Source organism: Lutjanus erythropterus, chromosome 8 (genome assembly GCF_056507025.1).
Source record: "Lutjanus erythropterus isolate fLutEry1 chromosome 8, fLutEry1.hap2, whole genome shotgun sequence".
Taxonomy (NCBI): domain Eukaryota; kingdom Metazoa; phylum Chordata; class Actinopteri; order Lutjaniformes; family Lutjanidae; genus Lutjanus; species Lutjanus erythropterus.
The window spans coordinates 9,589,842-9,605,791 of NC_139324.1; the positions used below are offsets into that span (position 1 = coordinate 9,589,842).

The window sequence follows — 15,950 nt, forward strand, 5'->3', positions numbered from 1 at the left end:
GTTAAAAAACAAGCTAACAAAGTTTACCTTTACAAACAGGGTATACATGTGTATATGGTTAATAAATTACGTGATATTGGATCTGTGCATGGACTTGCATACTTGACAAAACCTGATCCAGCATTTTAGGCTGTATCGGAGCAACTTTAATGAATACATCAATCTTTCTTTAATCTGCAACTGTGCAGAAACAAAGGTCTAGTTCACCCAAAAATGAAAATTCAGTTGTTATCTACTCATGCTCATGCTAGTTGATGGTCGGTTTTAGTTTTTTTAAAAAATGGTGGAGTTTCACAGGAAAACAGCATTGCAGAATCTCTCAAACAATATAAGTAAGTGGTGACCAGTTTTCAAACATAGAAAAAACAACTGAAAAAAAAAAAACCACAAAATGCCTACCTGGTGCTCGTCTGGCATAATCCAAGTCTCCTAAAGCACTGAAACGCAGTTAGGACACCGTCAGCCCACATACAGTTCGGACTGGTCTACACCAGATGAGCAGTGTGGAGGAATTTTATGGAGTTTCTTTTTGTTTGGTTTTTTTTTTTTTTTTTTTTTCAGTTTGAAAACTGGTCACCATTCACTTCCTTCGTTTGGGAGATTCGGCAACACCTGTGAAACACCAGCAGTGTTTTGTGGACTAAAAAACTAAAAACAACCATCAGTTGGCATGAGGATGAGTAGGTAATGGCTATCCCTTTAAACAGAACAAATATAAATGCAAAATAACAACAGTATTCAAATTTTTATTTGAAATTTAAATGTCAGTATTATGAGTAAAGCTTTGGAATATTTTGTGCAGAAGATGTTAGATTGATGTTTAATTTCTGCTCATACTCTGATAAAGTGCCTGCGTGCACTCACTCCCTCATACTTGCAAACGTCCAAGGACACTCACGTCATCCTCTGTTTGATACACAAACACTTGCGCACATACACACACACAAACACACACATCAAGCTTATTGTGGAGCAGTCTGGGCTCGTACTTCATGATAAATCTTCAGCTGATGGTGTACTGCGCGGTGGAATCTGACTCAGAGGTCTGGAGAAGCACAAGGATGAAGATTATGTTGTCAGGGGTGAGGAAATGAGTGTAGCAGAAGGAAGGGGTCTGGGTTCTTGTTGATGAGGTCTGACTGTTGGGTGGGATTTTCTCAAAGGCGAGGCCACAAGGAGTAGGGGGAAATGGGGCAGCAATTCAATTGCACAGGCTGAGGATTGGCTATATGAGGGTGTTAATGTACTGTACAGTATGTGTGTCTGTTAGGGTGTGTCCTCTTACATCTGTGTGTTTGTTATCTTCTAAGCCACGCACATACACCCTTGTGTTGTCCAGTACTTGCTGGTGAAGTAGCTCATATATTTCATTCTTTTTAATCTCATTATTAATTCTCATATATTAAACAGGAATGTCCTGGTGTCATGAAAACTCTCCAGTCAGGAAATCTTAGCTAATCCTTTTCGGAGCTGCTGTGATCTCACTTTGTCACTGTTGTTTTTAACTGAAGGCACTCGGTCCCCTCTGCAGTCAGAAACTTGGACTTCACACTGCACCATTTCCATGAGGGCACAGCATTTTCGCAGCGATCGCAGCTGCTTGGAGAGCCCCACATGCTTATTTTAGCCTTGATCCTGGACTCGAATCCACCCAAGAGCCTCTCTTGTGTGCTGGGTTTATTGTAACTACAATCACACTGTGGAATTGGGCTTTTTCCACTGAAGTATGCCAGTATTATACAAGTTTCAAGTGCTGGAAAAGTCTCGAATACAGTAAAAATGTATTTTGCTGATTAGACCTCCTCCCAGGCCTGCAGAGGCTGAGCTTGACTGACATCACCCTCACTCTCCTGAGAGCTTGGAGGGACAAATAACATCTTATTATTCTTACTGCTTGACATTGAGTCTGGTGACCTCACGTAAACACCAGCATTCCTGAGCAGAAGTCTAATCCTGCAGAAGCAAAAAGACTGCATCTTAAATCGAGTCAAGTCATTCCTGTTTGAAGTTATATTACAGCTGTTCATCTGTTGCTCTTTAGTTTATTGATGCACCTCCAGAAGTTTTCAGAGGTCTTAATGTTCTTTTAAGAAGTCTCGCTTGATTTGACTGGATTTTTGTTGTTCTGACTGATTAGCTTTGTTGGAAATCATGTGACTCCTAACAGGTGCAACAAGGGAGAGGGAGATGTTTGTGGCAGAATGGTTGATTAGACTGTGTGGGTTCGTACAGACCTTGGCTGTGTTCGAAATCTCATTCTTACACTCTGCATACTGCATAATCGGCATGTACTGCTTGTAGGGTTGTGCTGGTAAGGATGGTTAAAATGACATTCAAATATTTCTTCTAAAAAGTTAGTTGTCCAGCAGATGATGTTACAATTTAACCCAATTGACAGCTATGCAAATGAGCAAGAAGGGGCACCTACTGTAAATGTGTATAATTGTGAAGCTAAACACAAGATGAAATACAGAATGAAAGCAAACTTATTGATATACTAACTTAGTGAAACATGGGCTATTTCACATGGCGCCCTGAATTATTGCCATGTTATCATTATTATGTTTTCCTGCATCTCACAGATCCTATCATGATGGTCACATGGATGTATGGAAACAGGGCTGGTCCACTGTCACCACCTTGCCTCTCTTAATCATGTGATCAGGGCTTGCCTTGCCCTTTAGGGGACCCTGGCTATAATTTATTAATGGCTCCCCTTCCTCCACTCCCCCACCACCACCAACACTTTATAATTCAGCAATCAGTCTTTAAAGACAGGGCCAAAGATGAGTGGGTGAGCCTATAAGGAGATTTGCAAATGGGTGGCATAATTATTATGACTCTCATCACTTAAGAAATAAGAATGTATTAGATATATAAAAAATGTTCTTGGAAATATTCCCACTGTTAAGCTTTAAAGGATAAAGTCATTTAATTATTTCTTATTCTCAACAGATCCCATGGGAAGTCCAGTAATGAAATGATTCTTTAACAAGGATTGTGTCTAATTGTGTCCAAACTATTTAAACACATCAGTGAGTCACACTGTTGCACTGGTTGACATGTTCTTTCACTTCGCTCACACTGTAGTTTATTTTGACTCGATCCCACATACATCGTCCTGCTGCCCAAAATACTCACTAGCAGACTCCAGTCCAAGTCACATGAATTTAACTGGAGGGGACTGGAGTCAGACTCAAATTTGATGACTTCAGAATCCACTTGACAAAATCAAAAAAAGACACCAATGACTTCTCTTGGTTTTTACCTTCCCGGAAGCCCAAATATTAAATAGTCTGTAATTTCAGATCAATTAATTTCCCATCTTTTCCTGAATCAATTAACAATCCCAGCATGTCAACACTTTCATAGTCAGTCTGACAGCAGCCAATCAAGTCGCGGGAGAGAACCATGAGGACCTTATTTTACCTTACTGGGCTTCAGCCAAAAAAAATTATGCCAAATATAATTTCATTCACATACAAAAACTATGAAGTGGTCAACAAAAAACAAACAGTAGTATGCAAAACGTGCAGGTCGAAAATGAGAGACAAAGCTTCATTCAAATTTCACAAAAAAGTAAAATCGAGGCTCTGTTGTTTAAAAGGCATTAAATGTGGCGAAGAGTGCATTATGACTTGTTCAACACTTGAAAATCAAAACTTAGGACTTGAGACTTTACTTGGGACTTTTCAGTCTTGATTCGGGACCCAAGTGCGAAGACTTGTGACTTACAAAACAATGGCTTGGTCCCATCTCTACTCACTAGAGCATCAACTCTTTATTAATCCGCCACTTAAAATAGTTTCCTCCTGTTTGAATAACATTTGTTAAAAACTACAGTGAGCAACTGAGAAATTATTTAGCCTTTATTAAAAATAAAACAATATATTTGTGGAGAGATTTGTAAAGATATACATCTTCAGCATGAACACGTGCTCAGGGCTGAGAGTTACAGTCAGTGTAGGAAAGTCAGTGTTTTTAGAGACAAATTAACACATTGGTGGGTTTGGTCCTTTTCATAGGGTTTATTTGTTTCTATATGAAGAAAGTATTATATTCTGTAGTCACAACTCATTTTGAAAGTACTGTAATAGTTATTTACTTAGAATAACTGATTCCAATAAAACAGGATGTACTGAAGGCTATAGCTGCACAATGTTTTTACAGTTTAGAATAATTATTTCATAACTGCATGCAGTTCTGTCATTCCTCTGTTTCACACACACACACACACACACACACATACACACACACACACACACTTGTACCACCCCCCGTGCACTTACGTGTTAAGGTTAACCCCTTCTGTGGCAGGATTAACAGACTTAACCCAGCCCTCCTAGCATTCTGAACAACAGCCATAATCTGCTGCATTTATGATATTACATTTTCAGCCGTGATTCAGGTCAACTCATCTAATCCTTCTTTCTCCCATTCACTGCCCGCCCCCCCACCTCGCCTCATGCCATGATACAAAAGCTGTCAGAGAACCAGCTCTGACCAATGGATTGTCATTTTCTGTCAGAAATGTTGTAATCAAATGGAGACTTTATTGAAAATATGGAATTAATTCTGCACAGATTACGGCTGTGGATTGTGACGACATTTTTCGTAATCGTCATTGCTCATAAGCCGCATGTTTACCTTTGTGTAGTGTGCCAGTAATATTTGTTTTGTTAATGGTTGTGCCTGTTCATACTGTATATATCTGATCCAGACCTGACCTTTTTTTTTTCTTACACTCAGCGAAACAATGCTGCATTATACGACATTGAATAGATACTGAGTGACGGCAATTAGTTGTTTAATCCAGTGTTTCCCAACCCTGGTCCTCAAGGCACACTGCCCTGCATGTTTTATATGTTTCCCTGCTCCAACACACCTGATTCAAATGATCAGCTCATCATCAAGCCTCTGCAGAAGTCTGACAACAACCTTGATCATCTGAATCAGGTGTGTTGGAGCAGGGAGACATATAAAACATGCAGGGCAGTGTGCCTTGAGGACCAGGGTTGGGAAACACTGGTTTAATCTACTAGTCAATCAAAAGAAAATTGATCTGCAACTGTTTTTTCAACTTTTCAAGCAACAAGCCACATTTGATGATTACAGCATGTCAGAAAAAAATATTTTGATAATTTGCTGCTTTTTGTTTTTCTTACATCATACTACTGAATATCTTTGTGATTGGGACTGTTCTTCTGACAAAATGTTCTTGACATTTTGTTGGGGTACAGGAAAGTGAAATTTTTTAACTTGATTTTTTATGTGTGTGTGTGAAATGAGGATGAATTGATTGTGACATAAGTCAATGCTGGCTTGGTGCTCTTCCCAAGTTCTCTTGTTATTTAACAGAAGATGCTCAATATGTTGTCATTCATCCTTGTCATGCTTTGTCACTTATTACCTGTGGGGTGGTTAATTATAAATTTACCTCCTAATTTGTCCTTTAAAAAAAATTGTGAATTGACAGCCAGAAGGACAGGGAATCTCTAGGCATCTAACAATTCCATTTTTATTCTGATTGAGAGGATTACATTGCAAATTTTAAACGATTATTGATGCTAGGGATTTTTCTGGTGACTAATTTTCCTGTAGATTAAAAGGAAATTTTCATTTAGACTGTAGTCAACTAGTCTAAAAGTAAGAAAACAGGCAAAAAGCCTGATGGGCTACAGCAGCATAAGACCGCACTGGGTGCTGCTCCTGTCAGCTAAGACCAGGAAACTGAGGCTACAGTTCACACAGGCTCACCAAAATTGGACAATAGAAGATTAGAAAAACCTTGTCTGGTCTGATGAGTCTTGATTTCTGCTGCAACATTCAGATGGTAGGGTCAAAATTTAGCAACAACAACATGAACAACATGAAAGCATGGATCCATCCTGCCTTGTATCAACAGTTCAGGCAGGTGATGGTGTTGTAATGGTGTGGAGGATATTTTCTTGGCACACTTTGGGTCTCTTAGTACCAACTGAGCATCATTTAAACACCACAGCCTACCTGAGTATTGTTGCTGACCATGTCCATCCCTTTATGACCACAGTGTACCCATCTTCTGATGACTACTTCCAGCAGGATAACACACCATGTCACAAAGTTCAAATCATCTCAAACTGGTTTCTTGAACATGACAGTGAGTTCACTGTACTCCAGTGGCCTCCACAGTCACCAGATCTCAATCCAATAGAGAACATTTGGGATGTGGTGGAACGTGAGGTTTGCATCATGGATGTTCAGCCGACAAACCTACAGCAGTTGTGTGATGGTATCACATCAATATGGACCAAAATCTTTGAGGAATGTTTCCAGCACCATGTTGAATCTATGCCATGAAGAATTAAGGCAGTTATAAAGGCAAAAGAGGGTCCAACCCAATACTAGGTGTACCTAATAAAGTGGCCGATGAGTGTAAGTCTACCATTGTTCTCATGTTTGTTCCAAAAATATTTCAAATTGATTAAACACAACTTGCATTTAGTGTGGATCCATGAGTTACAACATACTGCAGTAAAGAAATATCAAACTAGGTTTGAGAAACTGTTTCACCATTACATAGTTTATCCACTAGAGAGCACTGACAAGTTGATTTATCAGCTGTAAAATGTGTATAAAAATTCAAAGCAATACATATCAAGATTTTTTGTTTCCATGTGTTTTAAAAATGACAATCAGCAGCCATTTCTCTGTCACGATTTTTAAATTCTCAACTGTTAATATCAGCATCAGCCCCAAAAACTGAAGTGCATTGAACTGTACAAGAATGTTTCTAGCGTTTTGTTTTGTTTTGTTTTGTTTTGTTTTGACAGGGCTTTTCCCTGATGTGGGAGGTGGCTATTTTCTGCCCCGGCTACGGGGGAAGTTGGGGCTGTTTCTGGCCTTGACGGGCTTCCGTCTCAAGGGACGTGACGTGCAAAGAGCTGGAGTCGCCACTCACTTTGTAGAGTCTAAGAAGGTACAGTTACATTAAACTTGTAGTGCTTACACAACAACTGCCCTTGGCTATGTGTACTTTCTTTTATTCTGACGGGTCAATAAGAGCATTGTTAGTATTAAGGAATAATGTTGTTAAATGACACAGACAACCTGTTTTATACAAGAGTGCAGACAAATACTTGACAAACCTAACAACAGGATTTTTCCTATATGATGCTTTCAATTCATTACCCTAAACCACTTAACGCTAAGTTCCTGTGCACTGTGTGAGTGTGAGTGTGAGTGATGGTGCAGGACGGGAGCGTGGTGGGGGGGCGAGGTTAAAGCTCCACTGGAAAGCTGGATGCTGAGTCACTGGGTGTCTCACTCTTGTTGAAAAGTGCCAACCTACACTGGCTGGTCCAGAGGCAGGTTGTGTTTGTCTTGTTGTTGGCGTCAGATCAGAACAGTGGGCGGCACAGTTTGTTTAAGACTGTAACCTTGGTTTCGAGGACAGACAAGCAACGGGGTGGATTTACTTTATTTGTACAATTTTTACAGCAGAGTTTGACAAAATAAAACAAGGCTGGAAAAATATCTCACCTTAATGGAAATAAAGGAAAAATCACATCGATAAGCTTTGGTCAAGAATAACAATCTTCAGCTGTCTGTCTGTTTCTTAAAGATATAATAAAATCTGCAAAGCATTCATTTGTTATTTTCTCACTAAATGAAGCCATAATCCAAATTGAACTGAGTATGCAAAGTGCACTTGAACTTTCTCAAGTGCTGCCTGATCAGTTAAAATCTGCACATTAATCTGCAAAAGAAGGTCTTTGTCAATCCAGAGCATCCAGTTCTTCAAAAATGTATTTCCCTTGTGAGAACCCTGAGAGATCTGCCTGCATCACAAAATGAGATTATGTTTAAAATTATAAAAGACTGAATCAGGTCTAATGGCTTGAATCAACAATCCACTGCAGATAAACAAGCACATTTATATACATTTTTTTAGTGGCTAGTTTTAACATCAAGACTTGTACTTCGATAGATCCCGGACCTGGAGAAAGAGCTGGTGGACTTGAAGACTCCCTCTGCTGAAGACGTCTCCAGGGTGTTAGAATTCTACCAGAACCAGGTTAGAATCCTCACACATGTAAACCGTAAGACTAAAGTTGAACTTAAAGCTGTAGATATTTGAAGTGGCGATGTATGAGGTATTTATTAGTAGTCAATGTATTGCCTACTATTAGTAAATGGCAGTTGATACAACCCCAATTTGGAGAAGCAGCAGGAGTACCGGTTTAAGAAGCTAAGCAATGTGCTGCTGTGGACAAAATCAACAGCAAAATAAAGTTTAGCCACTTAAAAAACAATAACAGTTTAAGGTTACACTGTATTTATATTTTCATCACTTTACATGCTGTCAAACATCCTTTTTCTAACAGGAAACTACCAATATAAGACAAATATCGCTCTACCTCACTCAACCAGACTTCTTTTGCAAAAACAGTTATTTTACCTTGCCAAACATCAGAATTGCTGGTCTACTGCTGCCTCGATCTGTGCTGTGTTATTGTTTGACTTTAGTGAACCTTTCAAAAACACCAAAGTCACACAATAGCACAAAATCTAACAGATCTAGGCAGTGGTAGACCGGGAACTCCCCTGTTCTGTGAGGTAGAATGACTGTTTTTGCCAAAGGAGTCTGGTTGCTTTGCTTTTTCTAGTTGTCCAAAATGCATTCTGCTCACTGTAGCTTCCTACACTGGTACTCCTGCTGCTTCCCCATACTGGAGTCATGTCACCCACCACTTACTGTAGGTAATACACTGACTGTGGATAAGTGCCTCATATAACCAAGTTTAAGTTGCCTTTCAGACTCGGGCTGGGCATTATATCAAATATTATATATTATATCAAATGTGTGATATGAGACATGATATTGTCTCAGATTTTGGATATCATTATATCATGTGTTGTCTTTTCTTGGTTATAAAGGCTGCAGTAGAGTAAAGTGATGTAATTCTCTGAATCTATCAGTCTGCTCTAGCCAATCTATTATTTGGCTTAACCACCGAATCATTAAATCCACATTACTGAAAATTATTCATCAAAAATCTCATTATGTAATGTTTTCTTAATGTTATTTCCCAGCACTACTTCAGACATCTGTTTTCATGTGAACATCCAAGTCTAAGTTTGTGTTGATCATTGTGTTCTCTGTCCACAGAGCAGTCTGGATTCTGAGAAGCCTTTCGTCTTGGACAAGCACATGTCTGATATTGACAGGTGGGCCTTGAATGTCTGTCTTCCCAAATATGAACATAATGATTCTGACTGGTGTGTCAGGAAAACTAGCAAACAGCTAGTTACTGAGAGGATACGGCTGTGATATCCAATATATCATTACTGTGACTAACAATGTGTTAGTCTGTCACTCAGTCTTTTCGACTTCACTACCTTGTTGTAGCACTCAGACAAAAGGCCATAGATTTTTTCACAGCAGCCATATTGATATGAAATATGATATGAACACAAGTGTTACCAGTGATACTAATTAAGGTCTTGTTCCATTTAGTGAAGCAGAGCCTTTTCAGTGAGACGACATGCACTTCTCTTGCATTTATTGTGGTGCTGGAATTATCAGAAAAATGCGTCCCCGACTGGGAAAATTACATGAACACCCCCATTAAGTTGGAACAAGAACTCGGAATATCTGAAATCCTTTTGGTACACACCTTGCCGAGTCGTTGTCTGTTGACATTATATACACAAAAACATGGCGAACAAGAGTATGTTTGGTTGATAACGTTTTGTTAAAAGTAATTAATGGTTAAAATTATATTTGAGCAAAAAAACTGATATGCAATACGTGAGTTAAAGGCACAGTTCACCCCAAAATTAAAAATACATATTTTTCCCCTGGCCTGTAGTGCTGTTTATCCATCTAGATATTTTGGTGTGAGTTGGAGAGTTTTGGAGTTCACAGCCATAGAGATGTGTACCTTCTCTCCAGTGTAATGCCTAGATGGCACCCGGCTTGTGGTCCTCAAAGCACCAAAAAATACAAACCAAAACCATTCAAAAAGTGTCTCTTTCCAAAAATCGTGACCCGCTTACTCAAGATAATCCACACACCTTGTTGTGAGCAGTTTCATGTAGGAACTACTTGTATTTCTATTAGATAGAAAGTAGTTCTGGTAGATTCTACTGCAGAAAAAAAAACTCCTGCATGAAACTGCTTACAAGGTCAAATAACCGGGTCATGATTTCAGGAAAGGGACATTGCTGTTGAGTTTTTCAAATGTATTTTTGGCGCTTTGAGCACCACAAAACTAGTGCCATCTACTTCCATTGTATTGGAGAGAAGGCTGACATCTCTCTGGCTGATATCTGCAACTCACACCAAAACAGCACAGATAAATAGCATTACAGACCAGAGGGAAAAAAAGTATTTGGGATTTTGGGGTGAGCTGTCTTTTTAATTCACACATTGCATATTAATTTTTTGCTCTTATGCAATTTGTAATATGGTATTAGGTTGTACCCAATGGTTGCTGTCCATGTAATGTCCTAGATTAGCTAGAAAAGTTATTTATTAGCGCTGAGCTGACCCTGGTAAAGCAATATTTTAGTGGTGTATGGGAATGTACTGGTGCAGCGTCCATGTTGTTTCCACACTACTACTTTAAAGCTCATGAACACACCAAAGTCAGAAGAATGTCCTCCCAACTTGGGACCATCCAGGGAGCACATGAATGCAGCATATAGCAGCGCCCTCACCCTGTTTGACTTGAATTAAACAGAACCTTAATTAACATCATTGGTAAAACTGTACTTTCCTAAAAAAAAAAAAAAAAAAGCTGGGTGCTGTAGTTTAAAAGGTGTTACTCAAACAGAAGTACAGTAAATAGTGTGTTTGTTGGGAACTATTTTTAGCTGTGGATTTGGTGCTCATTGATGTTTTTATTAGTTTTTGGAGAACAATGGAGCTCTGGGGCGCAGAGCAATAAGCTATATCAGGCTTTGCATAATACTTGGTAGTAAAATGAGCTCATTGTTTTTTTTGTTCCATTTGTAGGTTTTGTTGACAAAAGAAAGTATCACCAGTCTTATATCTTGGAGCTGGACTCCTGTAAAGTGTTGCAACAATGAGAGTGAACTGAGTCCATGTTTGTGTCTCCCTCCCTTCAGGCTGTTCAGCTCCAGCAGTGTGGAGGGCATCATGCAGAACCTGAAGGCAGACGGCTCAGAGTTCGCCAACAAACAAGCCCAGGTTTGATCTTGACCTGCAGCTTTAGCACAGTCACTGATTTTTTTTTGGAACCAGCAGAAATCCAGCAGCACTGATGCAGACAGACATTACCATCAATCCTGAAGTCCTGAACACACAACATCCTTTATACTGTGGTCACACAAACTATTTATAAGTACTGCTAAAGAAGTGTCCTGTGTACCTTCCCGTCCTGCAGCTCTGTTACGCGACCATCAGATTAATCCCACTGACAGTGCTGGAGCAGAGCCAGGGCATTATTTAGCCTTAACAGTGTATGTTAGTAATTAGCAGTTAACCCCAGTTTAAGCACTTAATGGGGTTAGTCTTAGTCTTGTGCCTTGTTGACTGGACTAGAATCCCTTCTCTTCAAGGCTTTAAAAAATTTTCCTTAAAGGGTTAATTTGGATTATTTGAAGTGGGGTTGTATGACGTACTTATCCATGGTCGGTGTATAAGCTACAGTACATGATGATCGTCATGCCCCCAGTTTGGAGAAACATCATGGTGTAGGAATCTCACTGCTGTGAACAGGATCAGCAGCAAAGATAAAGTAAGCAAGATTAAGATATTGGTTTTTTTTTTATTTATAATGGTAAAATACATTTTGCTGCTGATCCTGTCCACAGCAGTGTATTACTTAGCTTCCTACACTGGTACTCCTGCTGCTTCTTTCACCATCTGACTCCCATTACTTATTTCCACCTAGATTATCCAATCAGATTAAAACCATGAATGAAGGTGTATAACCTCATGAAACAGAGCACAGGCCCCATAGTAAGACTCGTCCCTCTTTTACTCCACCCCCTCCTCATTGTCCCAGTTAATATGAGCCTCCACTGATTAATAATGTGTTTATTATTTGATTTGTAACATAGTCGTAATAATATAGTTAATATTTCCTGGCTGCTTTCATTCTGTTGTGTTCGACAAACATGTAAACACTTCCAGGATCCTTTTAAACTATGAAAATCTGAATTAGGGCCAGCAGGGGGTCAGCTCAGTCATCAAATATTTATTACAAACCCACTTCCTCACTTACTACTACACTGCTGATTCGCTTTCCTGTCTCGTTCATTAAACATTCACAACCTTCTTTGTCCTTAGTTACACGTTGCTTTGCTTCTATTTTTCATTGTTTTATTTTTGGGAATTTGCAGCATCTTTAGAATTTGATACTTTAAGCCGTTCATCACCGCCTTTCTGTCTGAGTCTCTTGCACAGAACACCTCCCTGTGTCTCCTCTTCCAGACACTGTCCAAGATGTCTCCCACGTCCCTGAAAGTCACCTATAAGCAGCTGCAGAAAGGTGCGACCCTGAGCCTGCCCGACGTGCTGGTGATGGAATATCGACTGAGCCAGGCCTGCATGGTAAAAACCAACAGACTTATTCTAAGTGGAGTGTCGACCTACAGCAAAATAAAAATGAAATAACTTTTTCCTCTTTACTGTAATGTCAGCTGAGCAAGCTTGGACCCTGAAGGAACCTTGGTCAACTTTCCTGTTTTCTGTTTTTCTCTTGATATGGATATGCTATATATAATTAGCAAATTTTGACTTAGTTTCTGTCATAGTCTTTTGACTAAGATGCCATTTAGTTTGAGTCATATTTTAGTCAGTCTGAATAGTTTTAGTCTTGTTTTAGTCAACTAAATGTCATTAGATTTTTGTCGTTGTAATCTACACTAGATTTAGTCGAGTAAAATGTAACATAATGCATCATTTAAACATTTTTATTAGAATTTCCAAACTCATACTCACTCCTACCCATCAACCTGTTATTAACATTAAGTATACATTTCTGCACCTTTCTCCTACCATATATCTAATGTTAAGTACACTTCTTCAAACATCCATTTTTTCTTTTTGTTTCATGTTTTTTTCATGCATATGAAGGAAAATTGCTCATCTGTGGTTACATTTATACTGTCAAATGTTAATATATGATGTATTATAGACCTGCACTACACAATGCCCAAAACTACAAGCCATGCTTTTACCAATAGGCCATTTTCACTAACACATTACTCCAAAATCCCAGCCAAAACTTTTTTGTTTGAGGCATTATGCTCACTGTTGACACTGTTATGTTTTCTAAATTGTGAGGGAAAAGTGTGAGTGTGCCTTTATTATTATTATTATTTAGAAATGATGTGTAACTCGTGCTAGTAGCCCTATGCTATTAAGCTACGAAACATTTGAAAAAGTCTCAAAACAAGACCCCGAAATAACTGTTACTTTATACTATTTGATCCAACAGGTATTATTTATCTGGCACATAGAGCAAAAACAGTTTTCTATCCTCCAGGTTTACTTTCGCTGTATGGGGCTCAGTGAATATGCACAGTAGACTTTCTCCCACTGGCCTCACCTGCAAGTTCCTGCTTGGCCCGCAGACTTAATATTGTGATGACATCACAGATTTTTAAATCACTCTTGTTGGCTCTAGGAAGGTTTTACAAATATAAAATCTCTGTCGATCAAAAACTCAAATAGAAAGAATCATAATTGACCTTGTTTGCAGTTGAAGGTGTCCTGTGAACAGTTTTACAGACATCTCTTTTATAATGGTGGCTTACGGGGAAAATGCTTTTCTGGCCACAGGGGATTTTTTTTGGTGCAATACCAGGAGTGACTACAAGGAAAAATCAGAGGCAAGGCTGAATATCTAGGTTTTCTTATACATCTATGCTAGCTAGTTACATTTGATAACTAATGTTAGCAAAACATTAGCTAACTAGCTAACTCGCCTACATCAATTGTTAGCTAGCTTGTTAGCTAGCATTTTGCTCACATTAGCTAACTTAAGAAAAACAGGAAAGGAGAAAGTTGACAGAGATTCTACCAGGTACAAAGTTTGCTCAAGTGTTATTGGAGCACAGAACAAAAAGGGGCGGGACACTGGAGGAGTAAATTGAATTACTTCTCTGAATCATTGACCACAGCTGTTTTAGATTAGTGATGACTTGATAATTTAGATTAAAATCTGAAAGGCCATCATCTTATTGGATTGTTTCTGTTGTTTTGCAGAGGGGCTGTGACTTCTATGAGGGTGTAAGAGCTGGTAAGTCACTGGGCGACAAAATAGGAGTATGGTGGATGTGAATCTCAAAGATGAAGGATAATTTATACAGATTTCACAGAGAGCTATATAGAACTACAGTACAGTTTTTTTTTCAGTAAAGTTTTTTTGTTTTTCTTGATGTCATAGTTACACGTTACATCGTCTGATTTCTCTTCTGTGTTGTGATTTTGCATGTTTCCAGTGCTGGTTGACAAGGACCAGAGTCCCAAATGGAACCCATCAACCCTGGAGGAGGTGTCTGACCAGACCGTGGAGCAGTGCTTCTCCTCCCTGGGAGAGAAAGACCTGACATTCTGATCCCTGTCAGCCAGCAGCTGCTTCCCACCTTCAAACACACACCGCCAAGCCTTCGCCAACCCTCCTCTGTCCCCACATCCCTTTATGGTGTGTGAGAGGACTGTAGAGCTGAGGATGAGAGAGAGTCTGTTATTTTATCACAATTACATGCATAGGTCATATACCTAACAGTTTGACTGTACTATTAAATATTGTTGTGACATTTTACAGGAAACATCCAGGCTGCTCCTCTGCAGCTGAGGAAGAGAATCTGATTCATGCTCACAGCCAGAAATCCAAAATAGTAACAGAAGAAGTAGCTAACAGACGCCCTGTGTGTCACACATGAAAAATGTTTAGTGTAAAGTTGCTCTGCAGTGGAGTCTTTTTTTACACCAGCTGTACGGCGGTAACTCTCTTCTGCTGCAGATTCAAGGAATCTGCTGCACGGCAGCATTAACATGAGGACATGGGAGGAGAATACGAGCTCACCGCTGAGTGCTTTATTACATTTCCTGTGGGTGTTTGTTGATGCGACATGGATCAGCATCATCTATATATCTGCTGTGTGGTCACTTTTTCTAATTCAGATAATGTATCGTCTCCATTTCTGTTGTTTTATGTCTTTTTCTGGTACTTTTCTCCTTAGTGACATCTGTATGAAATCCAAGCAACACTCCTAAGACAAATGGCAGATTTAGAAATATCTAAATATTTGTTCTGAATCCATTTACATGACTGTTACTTTAGCATTCTGGAAGACAAATATGGTTTCAACAGTGTGAATGCGTGTGGTATTGTGTCACGGTTTTTCAATAGGAATCAGATCACCTCCCCAAATCAATAGCTGCATTATTTATGAGACAACCAGACAGATGAGGCATCCATGCTGGAACAGAGAGCAATAAAGAGAGCTGATAATGTAACATCAAATGTTGTGTGTTCTTGGTAAGTGAAGAAACTGCTCGTGTATAAAAGAACTACAGTTGGTGAAAGCAGGGACTTTTATAACCTGCTTATAAAGTGTGCTTGTAAAACAATGGCAGGTCTTTGTAAAAGTGCCTTTGTTATCAGAATGAAAGCACTCAGCTGTTGCTCTGATATGACGTCTAGAAAGTAAATATTTTAATTGCATGTTGAGTTATAAGCTGGTCTGTTCTGTGAAAGACCATTTCCACTAGTGTGGTGGGAAAAAAAGATCCTGTAAGTCATTATAATGAGAAACCTGCTCAAAATAATTACTGACTATCTCAAAGTTATGCCAAAGTATCTGGAAATAATGGCTTTGTATCTCAAAGTAAGAAGATATTACCTCCAAATAATACCCTATTATCTGGAAATAATGTCTTAGTATCACAAAATAAAGAATTTTATCTCAAAACAATCAGATATGAT

At 39.1% G+C, this 15,950-nt stretch overlaps 1 protein-coding gene across 1 annotated transcript in view; it reads left to right on the top strand.

Annotated features, from left to right (window-relative positions):
* hibch (3-hydroxyisobutyryl-CoA hydrolase) overlaps positions 1-15,488 on the top strand; it is a 34,323-nt gene extending 18,835 nt beyond the window's left edge. The window contains exons 7-13 of the mRNA XM_084724443.1: positions 6,813-6,958; positions 7,970-8,056; positions 9,152-9,210; positions 11,116-11,197; positions 12,446-12,565; positions 14,225-14,258; positions 14,461-15,488. Of these exons, the coding sequence (XP_084580569.1) occupies positions 6,813-6,958; positions 7,970-8,056; positions 9,152-9,210; positions 11,116-11,197; positions 12,446-12,565; positions 14,225-14,258; positions 14,461-14,576 (644 nt within the window). The 3' untranslated portion in view covers positions 14,577-15,488. The remainder of the gene's footprint in view (positions 1-6,812; positions 6,959-7,969; positions 8,057-9,151; positions 9,211-11,115; positions 11,198-12,445; positions 12,566-14,224; positions 14,259-14,460) is intronic.
* The last annotated feature ends 462 nt before the right edge of the window (positions 15,489-15,950 follow it).